At 36.5% G+C, this 22,155-nt stretch overlaps 6 protein-coding genes and 1 long non-coding RNA gene across 9 annotated transcripts; 4 read left to right on the top strand and 3 right to left on the bottom strand.

Annotated features, from left to right (window-relative positions):
* Positions 1–508: 508 nt before the first annotated feature.
* LOC106377458 (uncharacterized protein At5g39865) lies at positions 509–2,249 on the bottom strand. Its single transcript, XM_013817699.3, has one exon. It carries the CDS (start codon positions 1,791–1,793, stop codon positions 750–752), a length of 1,044 nt encoding a protein of 347 aa, XP_013673153.2. The 5' UTR covers positions 1,794–2,249; the 3' UTR covers positions 509–749.
* Positions 2,250–3,746: 1,497 nt separating this feature from the next.
* Positions 3,747–7,256, top strand: LOC106425227 (uncharacterized protein At5g03900, chloroplastic). Of its 2 annotated transcripts, none has more exons than XM_013865946.3 (14): positions 3,747–4,461; positions 4,539–4,646; positions 4,710–4,810; positions 4,878–4,961; positions 5,042–5,117; positions 5,206–5,271; positions 5,501–5,590; positions 5,671–5,736; positions 5,804–5,940; positions 6,035–6,121; positions 6,203–6,266; positions 6,336–6,479; positions 6,573–6,734; positions 6,821–7,256. In XM_013865946.3, the coding sequence occupies exons 1-13, from the start codon at positions 4,090–4,092 to the stop codon at positions 6,714–6,716; spliced, it is 1,539 nt and encodes a 512-aa protein (XP_013721400.1). In that variant the 5' UTR covers positions 3,747–4,089; the 3' UTR covers positions 6,717–6,734; positions 6,821–7,256. The 2 variants fall into 2 exon arrangements, with proteins under 2 accessions (XP_013721400.1, XP_013721399.1); XM_013865945.3 differs by having other exon boundaries at positions 6,804–7,256.
* Positions 7,257–7,362: 106 nt separating this feature from the next.
* On the top strand, positions 7,363–8,612 carry LOC106377463 (iron-sulfur assembly protein IscA-like 2, mitochondrial). The gene is made up of 4 exons (XM_013817702.3): positions 7,363–7,691; positions 7,842–7,966; positions 8,050–8,158; positions 8,346–8,612. Exons 1-4 carry the CDS (start codon positions 7,527–7,529, stop codon positions 8,409–8,411), a joined length of 465 nt encoding a protein of 154 aa, XP_013673156.2. The 5' UTR covers positions 7,363–7,526; the 3' UTR covers positions 8,412–8,612.
* A 6-nt stretch (positions 8,613–8,618) lies between these two features.
* LOC106425317 (signal recognition particle 54 kDa protein, chloroplastic) lies at positions 8,619–11,779 on the bottom strand. Its single transcript, XM_013866050.3, has 14 exons — positions 11,513–11,779; positions 11,292–11,424; positions 10,967–11,034; positions 10,792–10,893; positions 10,564–10,716; positions 10,393–10,470; positions 10,202–10,327; positions 10,022–10,124; positions 9,846–9,946; positions 9,637–9,774; positions 9,344–9,563; positions 9,192–9,277; positions 8,985–9,110; positions 8,619–8,904 (listed from the first exon to the last, which is right to left on the bottom strand). Exons 1-14 carry the CDS (start codon positions 11,663–11,665, stop codon positions 8,797–8,799), a joined length of 1,695 nt encoding a protein of 564 aa, XP_013721504.1. The 5' UTR covers positions 11,666–11,779; the 3' UTR covers positions 8,619–8,796.
* A 202-nt stretch (positions 11,780–11,981) lies between these two features.
* On the top strand, positions 11,982–12,928 carry LOC111203813. Its single transcript, XR_007319902.1, has 3 exons — positions 11,982–12,112; positions 12,215–12,387; positions 12,479–12,928. It is a non-coding gene; the product is annotated as an uncharacterized LOC111203813 (long non-coding RNA).
* Positions 12,929–14,739: 1,811 nt separating this feature from the next.
* LOC111211607 lies at positions 14,740–16,649 on the top strand. The gene is made up of 6 exons (XM_048748496.1): positions 14,740–14,755; positions 14,870–14,923; positions 15,028–15,240; positions 15,324–15,680; positions 15,838–16,071; positions 16,164–16,649. Exons 2-6 carry the CDS (start codon positions 14,887–14,889, stop codon positions 16,433–16,435), a joined length of 1,113 nt encoding a protein of 370 aa, XP_048604453.1. The 5' UTR covers positions 14,740–14,755; positions 14,870–14,886; the 3' UTR covers positions 16,436–16,649.
* A 278-nt stretch (positions 16,650–16,927) lies between these two features.
* On the bottom strand, positions 16,928–22,136 carry LOC106425337 (protein IQ-DOMAIN 12-like). Of its 2 annotated transcripts, XM_013866074.3 has the most exons (5): positions 18,833–22,136; positions 18,608–18,696; positions 18,254–18,544; positions 17,862–18,179; positions 16,928–17,562 (listed from the first exon to the last, which is right to left on the bottom strand). In XM_013866074.3, exons 2-5 carry the CDS (start codon positions 18,680–18,682, stop codon positions 17,104–17,106), a joined length of 1,143 nt encoding a protein of 380 aa, XP_013721528.3. In that variant the 5' UTR covers positions 18,683–18,696; positions 18,833–22,136; the 3' UTR covers positions 16,928–17,103. The 2 variants fall into 2 exon arrangements, with proteins under 2 accessions (XP_013721528.3, XP_048604447.1); XM_048748490.1 differs by lacking the exon at positions 18,833–22,136 and having other exon boundaries at positions 18,608–18,804.
* Positions 22,137–22,155: the final 19 nt, after the last annotated feature.

The raw sequence follows: 22,155 nt of genomic DNA, 5'->3' as shown, positions 1-22,155 counted from the left end.
ATTATCTCAAAATTTATCTATTTGTTTTTTTTTCAAATTTTTTTATCTATTTTTTCTTTATTCGTTATATTTTTTAATCTGATGATCATCACTATAAACAAAAGTTTATTAGCTTCATATTGCAAATAAACTCAATGAAGAAAGAATAGGTGGTTTGTCATATAAGACCACTGAAGAATAAATTGAATCATGTATAAAAACGCTTACACACATTAAAAGCAGTTGCAATTACTAGTTAGTAGTCAAACCAAACTTTAGCATCTTTAGAACCAATGAAGAAAGAATATGTGGTTAATCATATTAGACCATTGAAGAAAGATTATTATACCAGGCTGAGTTCATAACCGTTAGTATTGGTGTTTAGTTTATTTACATCATTTTGCTACTAGTTATTTTTGTAATTTCTGTCACAAATCAAAAACTTGTCATGATAATTAACATTTTATCAAAAAATAAAATAGTAGACCATTGAAGAAAGAATCAAACAAAACGATATTTACGATGGTTATACAAAATAAATTGAATCTTTATTATAAAAACGTTTACAAACATTAAACCACAGATTCAGTTACTAGTACACACCAAGAAACATTAAACCCAACTTTAGAAACTCTCTCACAAATCATTAGATTCTACCCATCAAGATTCAAATGCAAAAAGTTAGCCTCCAAAGTTAAGTCAACCCTCTTACAGTCTCACCCAATTTTCACAACAAAATTAGGACAAAACTGAAAAAGAAGAAACCTCTTTTACGAACACATTGGACAAACAACCAAACCATTCTCATTACACTCCAAACACTTAACCGTATCCTTCTTCTCCGCATCCCTAACCTTGCAGCTTCCATTACAAACCCCACACATCACAAACCTCATCCCACCGCACCCGCAGCAGCAACCGCTTACCCTCGCCTTAGGCATACACTCAAGCAAAATACCCAATTTACCCTCCTCCTCCAACCTCACAACTTCCTCAACGCTTCCTATCATCCTACCCTTCACGAAAACCGCCGGTATCTTCACCTGCTTCGTCCCCATGATCCCTCTAATCTCCTCCTTGAAAACAGAGTGCATCGACACATCCCTCTCCGAGTACCGAACCTCGTGCGAATCCAGTATCGATCTCACCGCGTTGCAGTCCTCGAACGTCTTCCTGATCCCTCTCAGCGTCGTTATGTAGACGACCACCGAGTTCTCTCCTCCCGGCGGACATTTCTCCGGGAGAGGGTCTGGAGGAGAGATCACCATCTTGATCTGTTCTTTCTCCTGAGACAACTCCCTCTCGTAAGAAGCCACGAGGTCTGGATCGAACATTGGACTGAAACTCTTCCTCCTCCTCTGCGTAATCTCTTCTGATTTGAGAGGGAAACTCAAACGCATCACGCCTCTCTTTGGAGTCTTCAGAATCTGGTTCGGACTCTGTTTCTCTCCTCTGTTTTCTTTTCCCCTGAATCTCTTACTACTACCATTCCTCTTAGGAGATTCAACAATCGATTTCACCGGAGTCTTCCATGATTTCCCGAAGATCCCACGAGATTTGGGACTAATCTTCGTTGAATCTTCGAGATCTTCCATAAGCTCCCACGTGTTGATAATCTCTGGATCCTCTCTCTGTGCATTAGATCTCCTTTCGGATTCAAAGTCATCGCCTTTAGGAGAAGTCTCTGCTCGTTGCTGGACATCGAGATGGCCGTAAGTAGTTGAAGTGAGGGAGACGATGTGGTCGCCGCCGTTGTTGACTCGGATCTCTCTTACAAGTTTCTTCTTCACTGGTTTTGAAGAAACACAACCCATCTTTGTCTGTCGCTCTCTCTCTCTCGATTTTGAGTAAAGGAAGTTTTTTTTTTTGTTTTGGGGGAAGAAGAACAGAGACTGAAGAAGAGGAAGGGGAGTTATTTATTTTTTATTTTGGAATTTATTTACTTTCAACGGTCATATTTTTTTCGAACGGACACGGAAGTGGATCGATGAGATTTTTGTCGGAAAAACCCTGGTCTTTATGTTTGTCTTGTTTTTATCGTGAACCTTTTAAAATTACTAGCTAGTCCTCGTGAAGTTTCTTGTTGTACTACTGAAAACTTCGAATTTATTTTGTTTTGCTCCCTAAATTATTATTTTTACCGTGAACCTTTTTATAATTACTTGATTTTTTGTCAACCTATAATTACTAGATAGTCCTCATAAGTTTCTTGTTGTACTACTGAAAACTTCGAAATTATTTTATTTTGCTCCCTAAATGATTTTTATTCCTTTTTTTTACCTTGAAAGATTTTTTTTTTTTTTTTTTGCCTAGATTCCTTCAGTTGCAGACTGCAACGGTGCATTATTGTACGTTAAGTTAACGTTAACGCTTTCCTGATTTTACCTATGTGGATATGAATTTATTGTACAATAAAGTAGTTGACTATTCTTTTGTTTATCAATAATTGAGGACTATATGCTTACACAAATACCAGTTGAAAGCTATTTAAATTCATGTTGTTGAAAATATCAATGAACTTCGTAAAATGTAAAGGTGCAAATAAACAACTTATATGGAACAATATACATACATATATACTATAAGAGAGGGACAATATATGAAGATTAAGGAGAGCATTATATTTTGAAATTAAAATAATTAAAAACCTAGACATACCCTGACCCTAGATAGATTGCACTTTAAATTAAAATATTGAAATAATATCAATGATATAGAAATCGTTTGCATATCTAAATCATAATGCCACCATACAGAAAGGATCGTGCTTAGCCTTTTTCAGTTTACCTTTTGTGATAATCGTTATTTCTTTGACCCTACCAAACGATGCAGAACTACATCTCCCTCCATTTGCATATAAAGTGATTGTCTTAACATGTGATTTCGATAAGATTAAAATTAATCGTAATAAGCAATAAACTAACATTATCCGTCCATAACAAGTAACCAAAGTGTGCAAAAGCCGACAATATAACCACTAACAACTAAACAAACATTTTGAATGTCTACATGGAAAACATTTTGAAACTTGAGATTTGAATTTCCAGATTTCCAACTCATACTCGTAGATAACTAATTTTGTCGAAACCTATACACAAAGGGACACACATGAAAAGAAACAAAAGACCATCCAGAATAAAATTTAAACCAACGGACCACAAAATACGTGCGGTGGACCTTGTAATCATATGCTCGGACCACTTCTTCATCATCTGCCTCTTTTCTATCTATTTCCTTCCATTGCATGGGTTTTTTCAATTGTTTAACTAAACTATATGTTCACATAAAAAAAGATAACAAGAAAGAATACCAAACCTTATAGAATTATGTCAAATTCTGATAGTTCCAACAATTTTTTTTTTGCATGGAATGTGAAGAAGTAAAAAGGAATAGCAACAACCATATATATTAAATAAAAAGTGAAGAAAAATTATAGACAATAAGCATTTAATATATATATGTTTCAGAGATTTTGTAGCAAGAACACAACAAAGTAATCAGTTAACACATATTCTATCAGTTTTATAAAGAGTATTGATTTTTTCTTGTTATACAAATAATATCATTTTGTAATTATAATTCAATTATATTCATTTTGAATATCATTATGTAATTATAATTCAATTTATCCCACCGTGGTCCCCATTAATTTTTAAGAAAAAATAATAATTCAATTTATATAATTTTAAATTTAATACTAATTGTAAAATTCATTAATTTCATAAATATTTTTATATTATTATTTAAATACTTGTAATTGTTAAAAACAGAAATGTATGTAAATCATTTTTAATCTGTATGAAAAATTACATTTTTTTAAAGAAAGGGAGGGAATACAAAAAAATAAAAGAAATATTACTATTTACTACATTAGTCCTTGGACTTGTCTGATATTACGTAGAGCCGGTAGAGGTTAGAAATGTGTAATTTCACCGTGATTATGATGAGAGCTGTACCGGTCGGTTTGATTCGGTTATGAATTTGCTGCTCTGCTTCGTGGTAGAGAGAGAATCACAATTCTTTCCAGGCAATCGGAAAGCTTCGATTTTGAACCTCGAATCCGTAACTAGACAAAAGAAGAAGAAGACTTTAAGCTGTAATAACTAGAGAATGGCTTCTGTCTCCACATGCTTAATCGTCTCCCCTAGGCTAACTCCACCCCTCTTCTCACCAAGAAACAACCCTTTGACTCGCCTCAGATCTCCTCTCGATCATCACTCCTTCCCCAGAATCTTCACCAGCCGTAGAATCTTGGCGGTTAGGGCGGCGAGTGTAGATAAGATTAACAGCCCAATCAAACCGGGAGGACTCGTGGAGAGCGACAAGTTAGCGACGGATGTCCGGAAACGAGCTATGGAAGCTGTGGACGAGTGTGGTGGGAGAGTCACTGTCGGTGACGTGGCGAGCAGAGCGGGGTTGAAAGTCACCGAAGCGCAGAAAGCGCTTCAAGCTCTCGCGGCTGATACTGATGGGTTTCTCGAGGTAATGATAAAGTTTTGATCTTTTATGCTTAAAACTTGAATTAGCCTTAATAAAGTATTGATCTTTATGCGTTTAAGGTATCGGATGAAGGTGATGTGCTTTATGTATTCCCAAGGGACTATCGATCTAAGTTGGCTACCAAGTCGTTACGGATACAGATTGAACCTTTTCTTGATAAGGCTAAGGTATTGTCTTTCAACAATTAATCGATTTGAAACTGAATGTTACTTATCATCTGTGGTTGGCAGGGTGCTGTGGACTATTTGACACGTGTTACGTTTGGTACGGCGCTTATTGCGTCTATTGTTATTGTCTACACTTCAATTATACTCTTGCTTTCAAGCAGAAGGTGACTTGTGTGTGACTTGTCTACAATGGCTTTGGTTTGAAATGTGCACTAACCTGTCTGTTGATAGTGAGGATGATAATCGGCAAAGGAGACGTGGGCGTGGATATGATTCTGGATTCAATTTCTATTTCAGCCCTGTTGATCTGTTTTGGTAATTTGATCTTCTTGGTTTAAGGTTCCATCTACTCTTAAGGAGGCTCCTAGTGATGTTGTAGTGTTTTTTTATGTAAGGTACTGGGATCCAAATTATTACAGAAGGAGACGAGCTCGTGAAGATGAGGGAAAGGGAATGAATTTCATTGAATCTGTAAGAGGAAACTTGAACTTGAAAAAGCGTTCATGTTTCTTCCTCAGTTGCTACTACTGATTGATAATGACTTTGAGTTGATTCATAGGTTTTCTCCTTTGTATTTGGAGATGGAGATCCTAATCAAGGAATTGAAGAAGAGAGGTGGCAGATGGTAATGTACTCTTGTTTTTCATAGACAGTTCTTGATTCTATGTGGTAACATCTTATATGTTGTTTAGTAAGCAAAATGGTAGGTAGGTAGGTTCCATATATATATATTATAACGGAAATGTAGATATGTTTGTTTTAGACTTCAATAGAATATCTTTTAAGATTTGGGTATGAAAAAACATCTCACTCCCATAATGACATGCTAGTGACTTACTGGCTTCTGTTTGCAGATTGGGAGGTATATAACTGCTAGAGGAGGTGTTGTTGCAGCTGACGAACTTGCTCCATACCTTGATCTGCCATCTTCCAAGAGTTCTAGGGTATGTTTTGCTTATAATAAAAATGAAAAAGACAATACATTTCAGCTTCTTGAGTTTCCTTTTTTTTTTTGTATTCACAGAGTGATGAATCGTACATTCTTCCCGTTCTTCTAAGATTTGATGGTCAACCTGAGCTGGATGAAGAGGTATATACTTTCTGGTTGCAGTGTTTTCGTTGGTAATTTGTTATTGAAGTATCTTTCTGTTACTCAGGGGAACATACTGTATCGCTTTCCGTCGCTGCAACGCACAGCTTCTGGATCTAGTAGACGAAAGGAATACGTGGGGAAATGGTTTGACTTTGTTGCAGATATGGACAAATTATTCAAGGAGAAGAAATGGCAATTCAGGTTCTCCTCATTCTTCACACTTATGAAAAAGTGTTTTATTGTTCTTTTTGTGGTTGAGTTGGTGATTAGTGGAATCTTGTTTCTTCTTTCACAGTAAAACAAGTTCGACGGAGAGAGCAATGGTCATTGGCCTAGGCGCGGTTAACCTCTTTGGTGTTATTGTTCTAAACACCCTCCTAAAGTAAGTCACTCCCCACCTAATACTCCCTTGTGTTTGTATATATATACAACAACGTTCTAACGCAACAACGTTATTTAACAGGGAGATGGCGTTCAGACCAAGTGGATTTATTACTTTTGTTAAAAACATATATCCACTACTTCAGGTGTGATTTTACTTTTATCAAATTTATATTTCCTCCTATTTGCTATAAGCACGATCATTGCGTGTGCAGGTGTACGCAGGTTCATTCTTTGTGATCCCTTTGGTTCGGTGGTTGTCAGTGAAGAGGAAGAATGATCAGATAGAGAGTAGAAACAAAGCTCGGCTGCAGTTTGCACGAGCGCTTGAATCTCCAGATATCGCACTACGGCGTAAGGTAGGCACTACATCAGTGATTGTATAACTGTAGGGAGATGTTTATTTTGGTTGCTGTTCTGAACTAACGCCTTTGAAACTAAATGCAATGCAGCTGCTGAGCGCAAGGGATATGGCTCAAAAGACAGTAATAGGGAAGGAGAGGATAGTGTACAGTACAGAGAGAGATATGATTGAACAAGACTATGAGGCAGAGGAATGGGACAGAAGATTCCGAGAAGTGGACAAATCAGATTGACAAATGTAAAAGAATCTGGTAAGTGAGTGAGAATACAGTTTCACATTTTCTTGCTTGCAGTAACTAATCTTCTAAACTCAATCTCAGTTTGGATTTGATTCCAGGGACATGTGACAGCAACTCACACACTTCATCTGCAGCACAGAACTGCCTCTCCTATAGCTACTACTTAGGCAATCATCAAGTTCCTGCGGATGAGACAAAAGGCATGGGGTACATAACTATATAGAGATTCTTCGTCTCTTTGAGAAAGAGAATCAAATGGTTTTCATAGGTATCTTAGGTTGAAGACCATATGGTGATGCTTCAGAGCTCGTTTCTAACACAAGTGACATAACCATATACCAGCAACTTGGTCTTGTTTATATAATCATTATTCAGGAGTAGATTGCTTGTTGCTGAGAGTTTGCAACAATAGTTTATTATGTAGAGTAATTTGTGTATACAAAAGTCCATTTCTGACTTCATCATGATACAATTTTGTATTCTAGTGTCTTATCTTTAAAATGCGTATCAAGGATGAAATAGTTATAAAATGAATTTAATGGGGTCAATTTGGAAAAGATTACAAGTATGGGGGGCAAGTTAGAAATAAATTACGTGGATGCTCTTAAAAAGAAAAAGAAGCGTGTGGTATAAACACGACCAAATCTGTTGTCTCGCCTCCTCTGTAAGAAAATTCCCAGAAGAAAAAAAAAGAAGAAACTTTCTTCCAACAAAAACTTTTGAAGGATTCGTCTTTCCACGACGAAGAAGCTCTAAATCATTTATCTGTAGACACACAAAGAGAGAGATTCTGATAGAAAAGCCATGTCTAGATCTCTTGTGAAACGATTTGTTCCGTATATGTCTGCTCGTATCAGAGAAAACCATCGGATGCTTAATCGTTATTCTTCCGTTTCTTCTGCTCTCAAAGAAGCTCCTTCTTCTTCTTCTTCTCTCGAAGCTGTTCATCTTAGCGAGAATTGCATCCGGGTATGAATTGGATATATATTCATGTAGATTGATCAAATGATTTTTTTTAATTGAAAGTCATTATCTTTCTTCATTAATCCAATGCCTGGTGATATTCTCATTTCTCTTCTTGCTTTTGGAATCATTATTAATTTGTCACATTAATGACAGAGGATGAAAGAGTTGCAATCTAGTGAGCCGGAGAAGAAGATGCTTCGATTGGCTGTAGAAACTGGAGGCTGTTCTGGTTTCCAGTATGTCTTCGAGCTTGATCATACCACCAACCCTGATGACAGGTCCTCTCTCTCTACTTTCCTCTCTCTCCCTCATTTTCCTTACTCGTTTTATTTTTGTCTCAATTATTTAAAACACTGCGCAGGGTATTCGAGAAGAAGGGTGTGAAACTGGTTGTAGATAATGTCTCTTATGACTTTGTCAAAGGTGCTACCATTGATTACGTCGATGAACTCATCCGTTCTGCTTTCGTGGTAATCACGCCCTCCCTTTTTAGGCTTATTAGTTATCATCATTGCTCATATAGTGTCACTGGAACCATTGAGCTCAATGTAGAGTCCATTAGCCACTTTCTTAACCTGTTGTGTACATATCAAAAATAATGTTCATAGCCCGTTTCAAGATTTTCATTTCATTTTTAATGCTTGCTTGTGTCTTCAGGTAGCTGAGAACCCGGCAGCAGTGGGTGGATGCAGTTGTAAAAGCTCCTTCATGGTCAAACTCTGAATCATTTTGATTCATTTTTTTCTTTTACATGAGTTAGAAACCATATTTGATCTTTTGTTTATTTACTTTTGTACGTCGTCTCCCAAGCTTTGCTATGTAACTAGGGAAAATATACACAAGCTCTGTAGACTTTCCAGCTCAACACAATCATTTGTTCATCCTATTTTTCAAACAATAATAATGGAATGGTTATAACACAAAGAGGAATGATGTATCTTCTCTTTATATACACAAACACTTGATCACTTATGATAGTTCAAAAATGTCCTTTTCGAGTTGGTCAATTCCATATTCATTGAATATAACAATACAAAAATGAAATCATCTTTGAGATTGACCAAGTTAGGATTCTTGAGTTGTATCCCAAAGAGTTGAACAGGCTGTTTTAGTTGCCAGAGCCAAAGCCACGAGGACCAGGCTTGCTTGATGCAGACTCCACAAACTTCTTTCTTGATTCCGCCTTCTTCTTCCTCCTTGCGGTTCCAGGTAGACCCTTATAAGATCCCATTCACAACAATCAGTTCATACTCTTGCCACAAGTGAAAGATCATGAAGAAGAAGAAATAAAGAAACCTTTTGTTCAGCTTTCATTGCGTCAGCGAGATCAGTGAACGCAGGATTCGCTCCTCCTTCCATTGCTCCCATCAAGTTCTTCATCTTCACTCTCATTTGAAATATTTGCGCTACAAGTTGGCTCACCTGAACAAAACAATAACAACAAATTGAATATCCTTTTCTTGTCTGAGAATTGAACTAGCTTACGAGTGAGAGAGAGAGTACCTGTTGTTCTGTCTTTCCTGAATCTTTAGCTATTCTTTTTCTCCTCTCTGGAGACTCTGCTAGTAACTCTGGCTTCTCCTTTTCCTCTGCACAACCCAACCAAACAAGAATAAGACAATGAAATGGAAAGAAAGAATAAAAAGAGAACAAACCAGGAGTCATGGCTTCAATCATTGCTTCCATGATAACAAGACTCTTCTCAGCTTCACGTATCTGAGCAGGACTCACTTTCCCCATCCCAGGAATCATCCCAAGAACACGTGACACCGAACCTATCTTGGCAACAGCACGAGTCTGCTTCAGCAAATCGTTGAAGTCGAACTTCTCACTCATTATTTTCTTCTGCAGATCCTCAGCATCTTCTTGACGCATCTATATATCAAACACACATCAGCACCAGAGAGAGAGACAGAAACACAAAAAGTTTTCTAGTAATTAAACTTACAACTTCTTGTGCCTTCTCAACAAACGAAAGCACATCTCCCATTCCTAGAATCCTCCCAGCCATTCTATTGGGATAAAAGGGCTCAAGATCCTCCATACGCTCTCCACGTCCCACCAGTTTTATTGGTTTCCCAGATACCTAAGCAACACTATCAATGATGTGTACTCATTACCGTCAAAAAAGTGTATAGTAAGGAGAAGAATATGAACCTCCTTGACACTCAAAGCAGCACCACCTCTTGAATCACCGTCTAGCTTTGTCAATATAGCTCCTGTGATTCCTATCTCAACACTGAACGCACTCACCAATGCTGTGTGAAAAAAAATTGAATTATACATCAAGAAACTAATCTTGTTTTATAGAAAATTGATATTAGAGTACTTACATGCAGCTTCTTGTCCAGTCATGGCATCAACAACTAGCAACGTTTCTGTGGGGTTCAGAAACCTCTTCACATCTTTTAACTCATCCATCATCTCTTTATCTACCTGTCACAAAGAGGCAATGTCATGACTAAAAACTACAAATAGATTTTTATTATACATAAAGATAAAAAGGTTATTACCTGAAGCCTCCCTGCAGTATCCATGATGACTACATCAACATTATTCATTTTAGCTTCTTTTAGACCTTGCTTAGCTATATCTGCAGGTTTTGCTTCAGTCCCTGCTGTATACACCGGCACACCAATCTGTGATACAAAGACAGCATCAGAAAAACATTTGTTTAATGATTCAAAAGTCCAAAGTACAATACCTTTTCACCTAAAATGACAAGTTGATCAATGGCAGCAGGTCTGTACACATCTCCAGCAATAAGCATGCAAGATTTTCCCTAATACAAAATGATCCAATTATAATTAATGTATATGTTATAGGAGAGAGAGAGAGAGTGACAATCCTATCAAAATCTTCAAAAAAGCATTACCTGCTTCTTTAAGTTATAAGCGAGTTTAGCGGCAACAGTTGTCTTCCCAACTCCTTGGAGACCAGCAAGCAGTATTACTGTAGGACCTGACTTAGCAAACTGGAGCTCAGATACTTCTCCGCCCATCAACTTCACTAGCTCATCATGTACAATCTACAATACAAAAACACAAGCTTAAGTTGTAATTAAAAAAAAAAAACTCAAATGATGGTTCATTGGTTAGTTTACCTTGACCAACTGCTGATCTGGTTTGACTCCTCGAATGACACCCATCCCAACGGCTTGGTCACTTACTGATTGAACAAACCGTCTAACAACAGGGAGGCTCACCTGTTTACAGAACCGCCAAGAGATTAAGATTACTTTTTATACTGCAAGAACGCTGGATAAAAACAAAACTCACATCTGCTTCAAGGAGAGCTCTTCTGATGTCCTTCATTGGCTCAGCAATATTCTCCTTCGTCATGACATCTGCATGTTTAAATAAACAGAACTAGCTCATCCTCTCTGCATCTGTTAGTGACTATAAATTTGATCATTTCTTTAAAAAAATCAAGAAATCTAAAATCTCTCTAATTTAGCTATTATTTATTTATAATAGTCTCTCTCTTCACATACATGAACAAAATGCTTATCTTCTTCACTCATAACAAAGATTTAGTTATATGGGTCAGAGCCAAAACTACCAAAAGCTAATAGCTTTAGATATTTACAAGACAATAACGAACCTTCTCCTTTGAGTTTGGTCCAAGCAGCCTCGAGTCCACTACTCAATTGACCAAACATCTCCGCCCTCACTTGGCTCCTCCTGTATCTTCCATGGCCAATTGTCTTCGATTTCACCCAACTCCATATCTCTCTCTAACTCAACACATACACCACACACAACAATAAATAACCAAAATGAGGGAAAAAACAGAGAGAAAGGAAGCAGGATTGAAGCACAAACCGTGGAGGTACTCTTAGAAGAGAGAGAAGCTGAATTGGTGGTTCCAGTGAACGCAGAACGACACACAGCCCTACTTGTTCGACTCGTCGTCCGGTTCTGAGTACACTGAACTCTATTAACCGAGAAACGGCTCGAAAATTGAAGAGACTCCATAAGTCGTGTGAGTGATCCAAAGCTCAAAAAAGCTTTCGTCTTAAAAGAGACTCTTGTCTGAATGTTATCCTTCTTGTTGCAAAGGAAACAGAGGCTTCTATCCGTTTTAATGACGTGTCAGTTTACTAACCGTCGATGTGTGCTCTTTTTTAAAAGGAAACATGTTTTATCCTTTTTAATGACGTGTCCGTTTACTAACCGTTCGATGTGTTCTCTTTTAAACACGGCGTCGTTTTGGCGGTTTTTGTTAAAAAGAGTCGACGCTTTGGTGCATGTCATGTAACGTAAATACATCGTATCAAGATAAGAGTAATACCGCAGCCTTAAATAAAACCCTGCTCTCATTCTCATCCCTAGACACAAGACATTCTCAAAAGGCTCTCTCATCTCCAGATCTCATCGGTGGAACCATGGGCGAAGAAGGCAAGATCATCGAGTTTGAGTCCGGTAAAGATCTCTCTATCACTTATCCTTCTTATTTGTTAGATTTCATCTGATCGATATTTAATTTTCGTAAATTTCGTATATGCCTTTTTTTTTTGTCCGTAGCGAGGCAGACACTCTTGTTCTGGAACATGGATGACTACCCAATCCCTGTCGATACAACCGATGATCTTGGTGCTGTTAGTAGCAATATGTTTGAAGCATGAGAATGCAAGTGTATTCCGAGCAACCCAGTAGCGAAGATTGGTTGAATGCCGAAATGTCTTACGCACCCAAATGTAAATCCCTCGCAACAACACTCTCTTTGCTCGTCGTTTCTGTTTTAATTATATGTAACAGGAGTTATTTTTCTCTGTTTGATGTATATAGGTAAGTCTTATTCGGCTGCTGTTTACGTATTTCCGGATATCGCTCTCTATATCATTCGTTTGACAACAAGTATGGGACCAGGACCATTAAATGTATCCTTAATCGCAAAGCCAAATGGGGAGTTACTTAGGGTTCTGAGGTGTTTGAAATCGAGGAATCACGATGTTCTCCTCATAGACCCCCCGCCTTGTTGTCCTCCTCTCTTTAGTGTAGAATCTCTACTTGAGCATGCACGGCTTTTAGATGGAGCAAAGCCTAGATTCAAAGCTTTGTTACCTAATTATATGTATGTGGATGATATCGACGAAGAATATCTAGACATCAAAGAAGATCTCTCCAAGACTGTAGATTTCACCGGTAAAACCCATTCCCAAATTATTTTAGATTTTCTATCTGTCATTCTTTTAAAAATGATTATAAATGGTATTTATTTTAATCTCTCTCTCTCTCTATCTATTGCATGGCTCAGAGCGCATCCCAACCGTCAAAGGGGATAGGACAGCCGTCTTTTGGGATGCCGAGGATTACCCATTCCCTCTTTGTTCCACTCCTGATGAGATCTACCACTCTATTGCATCAGCTCTTGTGGAAAGGGGTTCTAGTGATAAGATTACAATCTGGGCTTATCTTGATGATGACAAGAAAGGTTCTTGGAGGGATGCCTTACTGGGTGGTAACAAGGAGTGGGCTTCCAGAATCTACTTTCTTCCCGGAGGTGTGATCATTTCCACTCTTTTTTTCTTTTATATCTTATCTAGGCTTTTATACTCTCACTTCCATTTGATAATATTTAGTTGTTTTCCAGGGGATAATTCTTCGAGACGTGATAGAATGTTAAATGACATTTATTTATGGGTCAGGGACTCCTCTCCTAGGTGGAACAAAAGGTCTCATGAAGCTAGTTTGGTCATATTCTCCGATCAGTTCAATGATGACTCCTACTACACCCATATGCTTCAAAAATTGAGTAAAAGAGGTTACAATCTTCTTTTAGTCACTCCGACTCAGGACATCAAAGAACCAGAAAGCCCTGAATGGCCAGGATTGCTTATAGATGAAGGATCATACTGTTTTGGTGATTAAAAAACACCGAGGGTTCAGGTCGGGTCTGGGCTGTTACCTGAATTACTTGCGTCACAAGAAGAAATGGTTGCAGCGGTGATTTTATATATATATATTAAGTAGAAAAAAAAACTCTTGTCTGGATGTTATCGAAAGCTCAAAAAGAGACTCTTCTCTGGATGTTAGACCATGATTAATGTAGATTCTTATAGATGGGATTCTTAAGATAATTTAAGAATATGTTCTTAAATTTCGCTAAAACCCCACCCCTAAGAATTTTCATTAATCATGTTCTTATCCTTCTTGTTACAAAGGAAACAAAGGCTTTATCCGTTTTAATGACGTGTCCGTTTACTAACCGTTCGATGTGTTCTCTTTTTAATACGGTGCCGTTTTAAGTGGGTTTGTTTGAAATAGGCGCATCATGTCTAGGCTTTGATGCATGTAAATGCAAATACATGTTCAAACTAGGCCTGCTGGGTTCGGTTTCTTCGGTTGGTTTGGAATTCGGTTAGTTCGGGTCATTCGAAATTTCATCGAAGTGAAAAAAAAAAGTTCGATTCGGTTTTTGTTTTCACAATTTTTTACCGAAGTTTTCGATTTTGCGGTTAGTTTGGTTAAATTATTGGTTTAAATTGAATAAAATTTGTAAATTTGGTTAGTTCAATTCGGATTCAGGTTAGTTTGGTTATTGAAATTGATAACCAGTTTTTTTTTTCACCTAACTTTTGAACCGAACGTTTCGGTTAGGTTCGGCAAATTTAGTTCGGTTAAAAATCCCAGCCTCTATATGGTTCTGTTGATGATATATAGTTCAAAACATGCGAGGCAGAACTTATAGATAAGACCGCAGCCATAAATAAAACCCTCTCTCATCTCATCCGTAGACTTAAGACATTCTCAAAGGTTCTATCTGTTGAAAAGTAAATTTGATTTGGATCATATTATTGAGCTAATAATTCACTAATCATGTTTAGCCCAAATTTAGCCAAATATCTAGAATTAATCTAACACCTCCTTAAGATAAAGATCTAGATATTGTTATAGAAATATATCTAGATAATTAAGATAAAATAATCTAGATATTATGTTATAATTATCTAGATTTAAAATTAAAATATTTGAGATATTTTGTAAAAAGACGTTATAAATACCCCCACTCTCTTCTCATTTTGAATCATCAAAAAACAATTCAAGTTCCTAACAATTATCCAAGTAATAAAAATCAGCTTCTAAGTTATAAAAACATTTTTTCTTCATAAAGTTTCATTCTCTTCACACTTCCTCCATATTTACAAGAGTTTTTCATTCCAACACTCTCATCTCCAGATCTCATCCGTGGAACTATGGGCGAAGAAGGCAAGATTATCGATTTTGAGTCCGGTAAAGATCTCTCTCCATCTCTTTATCTTACCCGAAATTTTGCTTAGTTAGATTTCATCTGATCGATATTTTCGTAAATCTCGTATATGTCTTTTTGTCCGTAGGGAGGCTGACACTCTTGTTCTGGAACATGGATGACTACCCAATCCCTGTTGGTACTAGCGATGATCTTGGTGCTGTTAGTAGCAATATGTTTGAAGCTCTTCATCAAATGGGCTTTCGTGGGTATATGAGAATGCAAGTGTATTCTGAGCAGCAACGCGAGAGCTACGATAAAGACTGGTGGATGAAGAGCCTTATCAGTTACGTACCCAAATGTAAATCCCTCACAACATTCTCTCTCTTTGCTCGTTTTTTTAATTATATAAATATATGTAATGATCGGAGTTATTTTTCTTAGGTAAGTCATATTCGGCTGATTTTTACAAATTGCCGGATATCACTCTCGATATCATTACTTTGACATCAAGTGTGGGACCAGGACCATCAAATGTGGCCTTAATCGCAAAGCCAAATGGGGAGTTACTTAGGGTTCTGCGGTGTTTGAAATCGAGGGGTCACGATGTTCTCGTCATAGACACCCCGCCTTGTTGTCCTCCTCTCTTTAGTGTAGAATCTCTACTTGAGCATGCACGACTTTTAGATGGAGCAAAGCCTAGATTCAAAGCTTTGTTATCTGATTATATGTATTTGGATGATATCGACGAAAAGGATGTAGAGATCCAAGAAGATCTCTCCAAGACGGTAGATTTCTCCGGTAAGACCCCCCATTCCCAACTTGTTTTTTTGTTTTGTTTGTTTTAGATTTAATCTGCCAATAATAAAAATTATATTTAGCAAAAAGAAATAAATAATAGAAATGATAAATGGTACGTTATTTAACCTTATCTCTCTCTATCTATTGCATGGCTCAGAGCGCATCCCAACCGTCAAAGGGATTAGGACAGCCGTCTTCTGGGATGCCGTGGATTGCCCATTCCCTCTTTCTTCCTCTCCTGATGAGATCTACCACTCTATCTCATCAGCTCTTGTGGAAAGGGGTTCTAGTGATAAGATTACAATCTGGGCCTATCTTGATGATGATGACAAGAAAGTTTCACTGGGTGGTAACAAGGAGTGGGCTTCCAGAATCCACTTTCTTCCCGGAGGTGGTGATCATTTCCACTCTTTTTCTTTAATATATTATCTACGCTTTTATACCACTTGCATTTGATAAATATTTATTTTATTTATTTTCCAGGGGATTCTAGACGTAATCGAATGTTAAATGACATTTATTTATGGGTAAGGGACTCTCCCAGGTCGAACAGGAGGTCTTGTGATACTAATTTGCTCATATTCTCCGATCAGTTCCATGATGACGCCTACTTCACCGATGTGCTTCAACAATTGAGTAAAAAAGTTTACAGGCTTCTCTTAGTCACTCCCACTCAGGACATCAACGAACCAGCAAGCCCTGCATGGCCAGGATTGCTTATAGATGAAGGAGCATACTGTTTTCGTGGCACCTGAGTGGTCGTGTTGGGTCTGGGCTGTTACCTGAATTGCTTGCCTCACCAGAAGAAATGGTTACTGCGGTGATTTTGTATCAAATAATAAAAAAAAACTATGTTTTATTTTCGTTTCTAGCTTACAAAGCTAAATGCCTATGATTTTCTTTTTAACTTTTCATTTGAACCTAAGACTTATTGTATCTTTTTTATGTTATGTTTTATTTTCGTTTCTAGCTTACAAAGCTAAATGCCTATGGTTTTCTTTTTAACTTTTCATTTGAACCTAAGACTTATTGTATCCTTTTTATGTTATGTTTGATTGGTCAAAACATATACCTTTGTTTGACCTTCGAAAACTTGTCTTAATGTCCTTCTTGTTGCAACCAAAGGAAGGGGCCAAAGGAAGGGGGTTCCGTTAGTGGGGGTTGTAAATACATGTTCTGCTTATCTAGCATGGATCAGAGAGGCCTTATCGTTCAGGTAATATGTCTCATTTCGTAACCAACAGTTTTTTTTCTCGTGAGTTGAACAAAAGAATCACGTTGATAAAAGTTACTTCAAAATCCTCAAGAACATAAATGAACACATAAACACACCAACCAATCAGAAAAAAAAAACACTCTTCACAAGCATATATCTATAAAGAACCCATGATATAAGAGAACCAGAACAAAGAAAAAGAAAGTGTCATGAATGTGCCAGAGACGACTTCTTAGAGCTGCTCATCTTACTAGTTTCACTGACAAAGGAAGACCAGAGAGATACTTTATCCCCATCCTTCTTATCCAACCAAGTATCCATCACCCCTATGCGTTGCCTTGGTGTGCTCAGTGATCTAAACTTCTCCTTTGCAGATTCTGTCACGCTCATGTAAGGCTGGAAGCCTTTAAAGCTTTGGTGCCAGCTCTCATCCTCTAATAAACTCTGTTCAAGACGGCTAAAAGATCTCCTTGGGAAAGAAAATGGAGACTCTTGTCCATCATTAGAGTCTTGTCTCTGCAACGTTCTCAGCTTTACTTTTGTCGGTACAAGGATCTCGCTTGGAATGAGAGACTTGGATTCACCCCAATGTTCAAGCCGACAGCTTCTCATTCTCATATCCTTTGTGTGTAATGACTCAAGTAGCATGTGAGGACTTCTTCTCTCCTGAAAAACTACTGTGTGAGCGATGCAACATGAAATTATGATAATTACTATTTATTTGTATTTTTTTTTAATAGTTTCCTTGTTTAAATTAGGATTATAATTTCATATAAAATATATGGTTTTATTGACTTGATTAATAAAAATTGAGAGTCTTCTCTTTGAATCTAAATTGTTTTTTTCTCAGGTATTCCAAGACTAAACTAGATCTTTGCTTTATCGTAGCTTCCACTATATCAAGAATTCAAACCTAAGCTAACCGGTTACATAGAGATCCTAAGAGAGAGAGGGAGGGAGCTTACCCGATGTGACCTGGAGTATTTCAGCATACGCTCACGCATGACCACACCTTCTTGCTTCCTTAACCATATGGCTTTGATGTCTTCCTTCGTGAGAGCGCTACTGTCCCAAACATTCTGTCCATTGCACTTGACCTTGAGTTCTTCTTTGATCTTGGACCAATGTTTTCCTTCTGTGGTTCTAGTGATGAGACTTGATGCTGAAGCTTTGTTGGAGGGTTTAGTCTTCAACAATGTAGAAACACTTCGCCTAACAGCTCGGCCACGGACAATTGCTTGAAGTTTTACAAGAGCCTTAAGTGCTCGCAACGCTTTCCTCGCCTGTTGTAACCAGTACACAAGATCAAACACAGCAAGAGAATAAGCTTCGAGCAGAGACTAGGAGAGTGTCTGACCAGATAAGCCCTGAAGGCACTCTGAATCTTGATAGCTGCTAAGTTTGTATCACGCTTCTTGACAAAATGTTGTGATGTGAAGGCGTTTCCCGCCATCCGGACAACCTCAGCAGCTGCCTTTGCGGCTGCAACCGCTGCTTCAGCTGCTGCTGCCGTGGCAATGGCTACATTCATGGCATGTTTTCTTTGATCTTCTGTTGCTTGGTTCAAAGTCCTTGTCTCTTGCACCCTAGTTGAAATCTGATGTTTTAGTTTAAGTCTTCTAAACACCCATCTTAATCTCCTTGACTTCTACAACAAGGAACCATTTTAGATTTAGAAACATGGTATCATAAGAGAGAAAACAAACAAAACCTTCTCTGCTTTCGCTTTAGCCTCGCAGGTGAATAGTCGTTTTATCCAACCGAACCATGAACTCCTCTTTGCCATTACAATGAAGTTCCCTGGAGACAGATGGTAAAGCCTCTTATTGAGTTGATCAATGATCACTTGAATGAAAAATCTAGACATCAACATAATAGACAATAGCATAACAATGCATTGTCTAATAGATATGGCAGAGGAACTCAAAGACATTACCTGTGAACACAAACCAAATGATCTGGAGGATGGAAATGAAGTAGTGATGTGGAGATTCAGACACTTGTGAAGATATGAGTTCAAGTGAATGTCTAAATATAGGATCCTCTCTTGTCTCCTTTTCCAACTGTCACTTTCACTATCTATGATTACTGACTTGTTCAAACTCTCCTTTTTCTTTTGCTTCTCAACCAATCACTTGATATTGGCCCCAACCTCATTTTATCATTTTTAATACTTACATTTATAAACTAATACATTACAAAGTAAACTATCCAATTCATGTATTCTTTTTTCATTATTTCTTTATTGCCACTTTTGGCTTGTGATAAAAGAACATGTGGCTTGTCAACGTATCCATGCTTACAAAAAAGCTTAAGGAATTATGCAAAGATGTAAAGTTGATCATACCATATTATAATGCAATAGTTATGATATTGTATGATACATATATATGCAATGGACTTGTGAAATACTTGCTTGAAGAGAAAAGAAAAATAATGACAACAATGAGTAATAGTACAGTTTAATCATTGATAGAGAAAGAAAAATGAATATATTGAGCTTTGAAGGTCTTTTTAAAAAATCAATAACTAATTTAAGTTTGGTTTTAATGTACTTGGGGGTAATTGTTGAGGATCCGAAAATGATATATTTTTTTAACGATGAATGTTTATATGATTATATTTACAGTTTTAATTACAAAACAATATTCTAGAACAGATGATCTTTTTTTTTTGAACGACTAATGCATAATTTTAGAAAGAGTTTTACCCGACTTCAGTTTTTCTTATAAGGTTATATCTTAAAGGGAATGTTTGTTTATAATTTCTAATCTAAGTATCTAACATCCAAAATTGCCCAAAACCCAAAGCATGTATGAATATATATTACAGAATTCCATAATAATTAGCTCAAATGATCACAAATTTTGTTATCTGATGAAGAATAAAATATATAAATTAGCTGATGGTGGTCCATATAGACTAAAATTCATAGTTGAGTAAATCATTACACCTTTAGTTATCATATTGAAACAATGATGAGCCATGTGATGTGAGTAACATATGATATGGACGTAGGGCGATCAAAATATTCTATATATAGGTTTCATTTTAGCTTCATAATGCATTTGAGTTCCTCGACACATAAAAGGATCCTTTTGAGTTGTTATACAGTCCCACTAGTCTTTACACCATTTTATTTATTTTCCTCCCTTCATTTTTGATGAAAAAGTTAATAAAAGTTCATACTTGTTCAGATAAATTATCATCAATTGGTTAAATCATCGTATCAGGGAAATATATCACAAAAACTCTTACAAAATTCATGTATCTATATGATAGTATTTATTAATTAATGATTATATAATCTCAAAATGTAAATTACCCTTGAAGTTGCCTATGTTATACAAATCAATAATCATTATAAAATATCTTTTGGAAGATGGTTTTTTCACAACATGATATTTTTTTCATTCCTAAAAAGAATAAAGAGGGAAGACTCATTATCATCAAAGCTAAACTGATTTCTTTTTCAAATAAAAGGAGAAAGGTTACAACTTGCAAGAGAATAAATAGAAAAATCAATGCACCAATAATGAGATCATAAAGTATCATATGTACCTAAGATTACACGATCTTTATTCTTAGATTACATGACGTTTATGAACTTTATTCTTTATGATTTGGAAAAGGCACACCATTACGTTTCAAAGAATGTGGAAAAGTCATAACTCATAAGAGAAGCAAAACTCATAACCTCAAGTTCTCAAGTTATATGAAGAATGCATCTCCTTTATTAAATCCCGCAGTCACTTTAACAACAAAAATCCGTATATAACAGCTTCTTCTCCTTCTTCTACTTCATGGAGCCCAAATGCTATCTTGCTGTTGTTAACATCTTCCGATGGATCCCTCGAAACAATTATTAAACTCTCAGGGTTAGTGTCTGATATGGGTTTCTTTAATTAATGTTTTAACATGCAACATTTAACTATATATATGCAATCAAAGTAATTTTGAGAAAACAATTTTTAAGAGTAATTTTGATATTGTGAGTGATCAATTTAGAAATTAAACTAAATGAATACAATCCATGAAGACAAAAACAATCATACGATCTCTTACGTCCAATTGATAAATCAACTGATGGCCATATTGATCGAATAGTTTTCACATCATGCATCTTAAAGTTTTCATAATTAATCAAAACAATATACCAAAATTTCTCTTAAAAAAAGTTTGAAATCTTTTTAATTTTTAATTTTTATGTTTATTCAAAAAAGAAAAAGAGAGATGATAATAGAAATGTTTATTTTGAGAAAACAACTTTTAAGAGTAATTTTGATATTGTGAGTGATCAATTTAGAAATTAAACTAAATGAATACAATCCGTGAAGACAAAAACAATCATACAATCGCTTACGTCCAATTGATAAATCAACTGAATGGCCATATGTATCGAATAGTTTTCACATCATGCATCTTAAAGTTTTCATAATTAATCAAAACAATATACCAAAATTTCTCTTAAAAAAAGTTTGAAATCTTTTTAATTTTAAAATTTTATGTTTATTCAAAAAAAATAAAAGAGAGATGATAATAGAAAAAGAATATACCTGCCTTCAAGTGCTTAAGATGGAATTTAGACTCTGATCTGAAGAGAGCGTAGCGCGCAAGGCATTTGTTTTGGTAATGAGCCGATGCGTGAGAGGGAAGCTTCGCATCGTATATATGATGCGGTGACACTATTCAATACTTCCTTCAAGGTCTTTACTTCACAATCTATGAGCGACATCTGAAAGTACGACTCATTTCTTGAGAAAGAGAGAGACATAACAAGATCAAGAAGGAAGAGTGGTGGTAAAAGAGGAAACCATTGTTTGTTTATATAGACAGATGGTGTAAAGTTACCGTTAGGTGTTTCTTTTTTTTTCCAATTTTTTAAAATTTATCATCCACCGGTAAAGAAATGAAGCAAATGTTACCGTTAGTTCTTTTGGTCCCGAGGAAACAGAGACCTTTCAACGTTTCACCTCGGCAAAGGGGTTAATTTATTGGTGACGTGTTTTAATATTCTGATGGCTTGAGATTTGACAGATTGAGATTATGCAATTTCAAAATGGGAAATAATAATAATTAACGAAAAGGTCAGACATTGAGCCTGTGAAGGCCCAATAAGGAATGATAAGAGCTTTAGAGGTATTATTTAGTTTAATTGTGAGTCTCTATATTCTGATTATGTTCTCTACATGGGCATGCTATCAAATCTAGTGGTTGAATATTAGTGTAATTGTTACGAAACAAGTGATAAGTTTTGTT

The sequence above is a fragment of the Brassica napus genome, chromosome C2, assembly GCF_020379485.1.
Source record: "Brassica napus cultivar Da-Ae chromosome C2, Da-Ae, whole genome shotgun sequence".
NCBI lineage: Eukaryota > Viridiplantae > Streptophyta > Magnoliopsida > Brassicales > Brassicaceae > Brassica > Brassica napus.
This window is presented reverse-complemented; position numbering and strand designations above follow the sequence as displayed.

Bases quoted from the DNA above. Each gene is read 5' to 3' on its own strand.
- LOC106377458 (XM_013817699.3), bottom strand. From the start codon at position 1,793: ATGGGTTGTGTTTCTTCAAAACCAGTGAAGAAGAAACTTGTAAGAGAG.
- LOC106377463 (XM_013817702.3), top strand. From the start codon at position 7,527: ATGTCTAGATCTCTTGTGAAACGATTTGTTCCGTATATGTCTGCTCGT. The intron at 7,967-8,049 runs GTCCTCTCTCTC...AACACTGCGCAG, and splicing joins ACCACCAACCCTGATGACAG to GGTATTCGAGAAGAAGGGTG. The intron at 8,159-8,345 runs GTAATCACGCCC...TTGTGTCTTCAG, and splicing joins TCATCCGTTCTGCTTTCGTG to GTAGCTGAGAACCCGGCAGC.
- LOC106425227 (XM_013865946.3), top strand. From the start codon at position 4,090: ATGGCTTCTGTCTCCACATGCTTAATCGTCTCCCCTAGGCTAACTCCA. The intron at 4,462-4,538 runs GTAATGATAAAG...TATGCGTTTAAG, and splicing joins ATACTGATGGGTTTCTCGAG to GTATCGGATGAAGGTGATGT. The intron at 6,267-6,335 runs GTGTGATTTTAC...TTGCGTGTGCAG, and splicing joins ACATATATCCACTACTTCAG to GTGTACGCAGGTTCATTCTT.
- LOC106425317 (XM_013866050.3), bottom strand. From the start codon at position 11,665: ATGGAGTCTCTTCAATTTTCGAGCCGTTTCTCGGTTAATAGAGTTCAG. The intron at 10,717-10,791 runs GTAAACTAACCA...TTTGTATTGTAG, and splicing joins CAGATCAGCAGTTGGTCAAG to ATTGTACATGATGAGCTAGT. The intron at 10,125-10,201 runs GTAATAACCTTT...TCTTTGTGACAG, and splicing joins ATACTGCAGGGAGGCTTCAG to GTAGATAAAGAGATGATGGA.
- LOC111211607 (XM_048748496.1), top strand. From the start codon at position 14,887: ATGGGCGAAGAAGGCAAGATTATCGATTTTGAGTCCG. The intron at 15,241-15,323 runs GTAAATCCCTCA...TATTTTTCTTAG, and splicing joins TATCAGTTACGTACCCAAAT to GTAAGTCATATTCGGCTGAT. The intron at 15,681-15,837 runs GTAAGACCCCCC...TGCATGGCTCAG, and splicing joins CAAGACGGTAGATTTCTCCG to AGCGCATCCCAACCGTCAAA.
- LOC106425337 (XM_048748490.1), bottom strand. From the start codon at position 18,784: ATGCTATTGTCTATTATGTTGATGTCTAGATTTTTCATTCAAGTGATC. The intron at 18,545-18,607 runs GTTTTGTTTGTT...TCCTTGTTGTAG, and splicing joins CTAAAGCGAAAGCAGAGAAG to AAGTCAAGGAGATTAAGATG. The intron at 17,563-17,861 runs GTAAGCTCCCTC...GTAGTTTTTCAG, and splicing joins AATACTCCAGGTCACATCGG to GAGAGAAGAAGTCCTCACAT.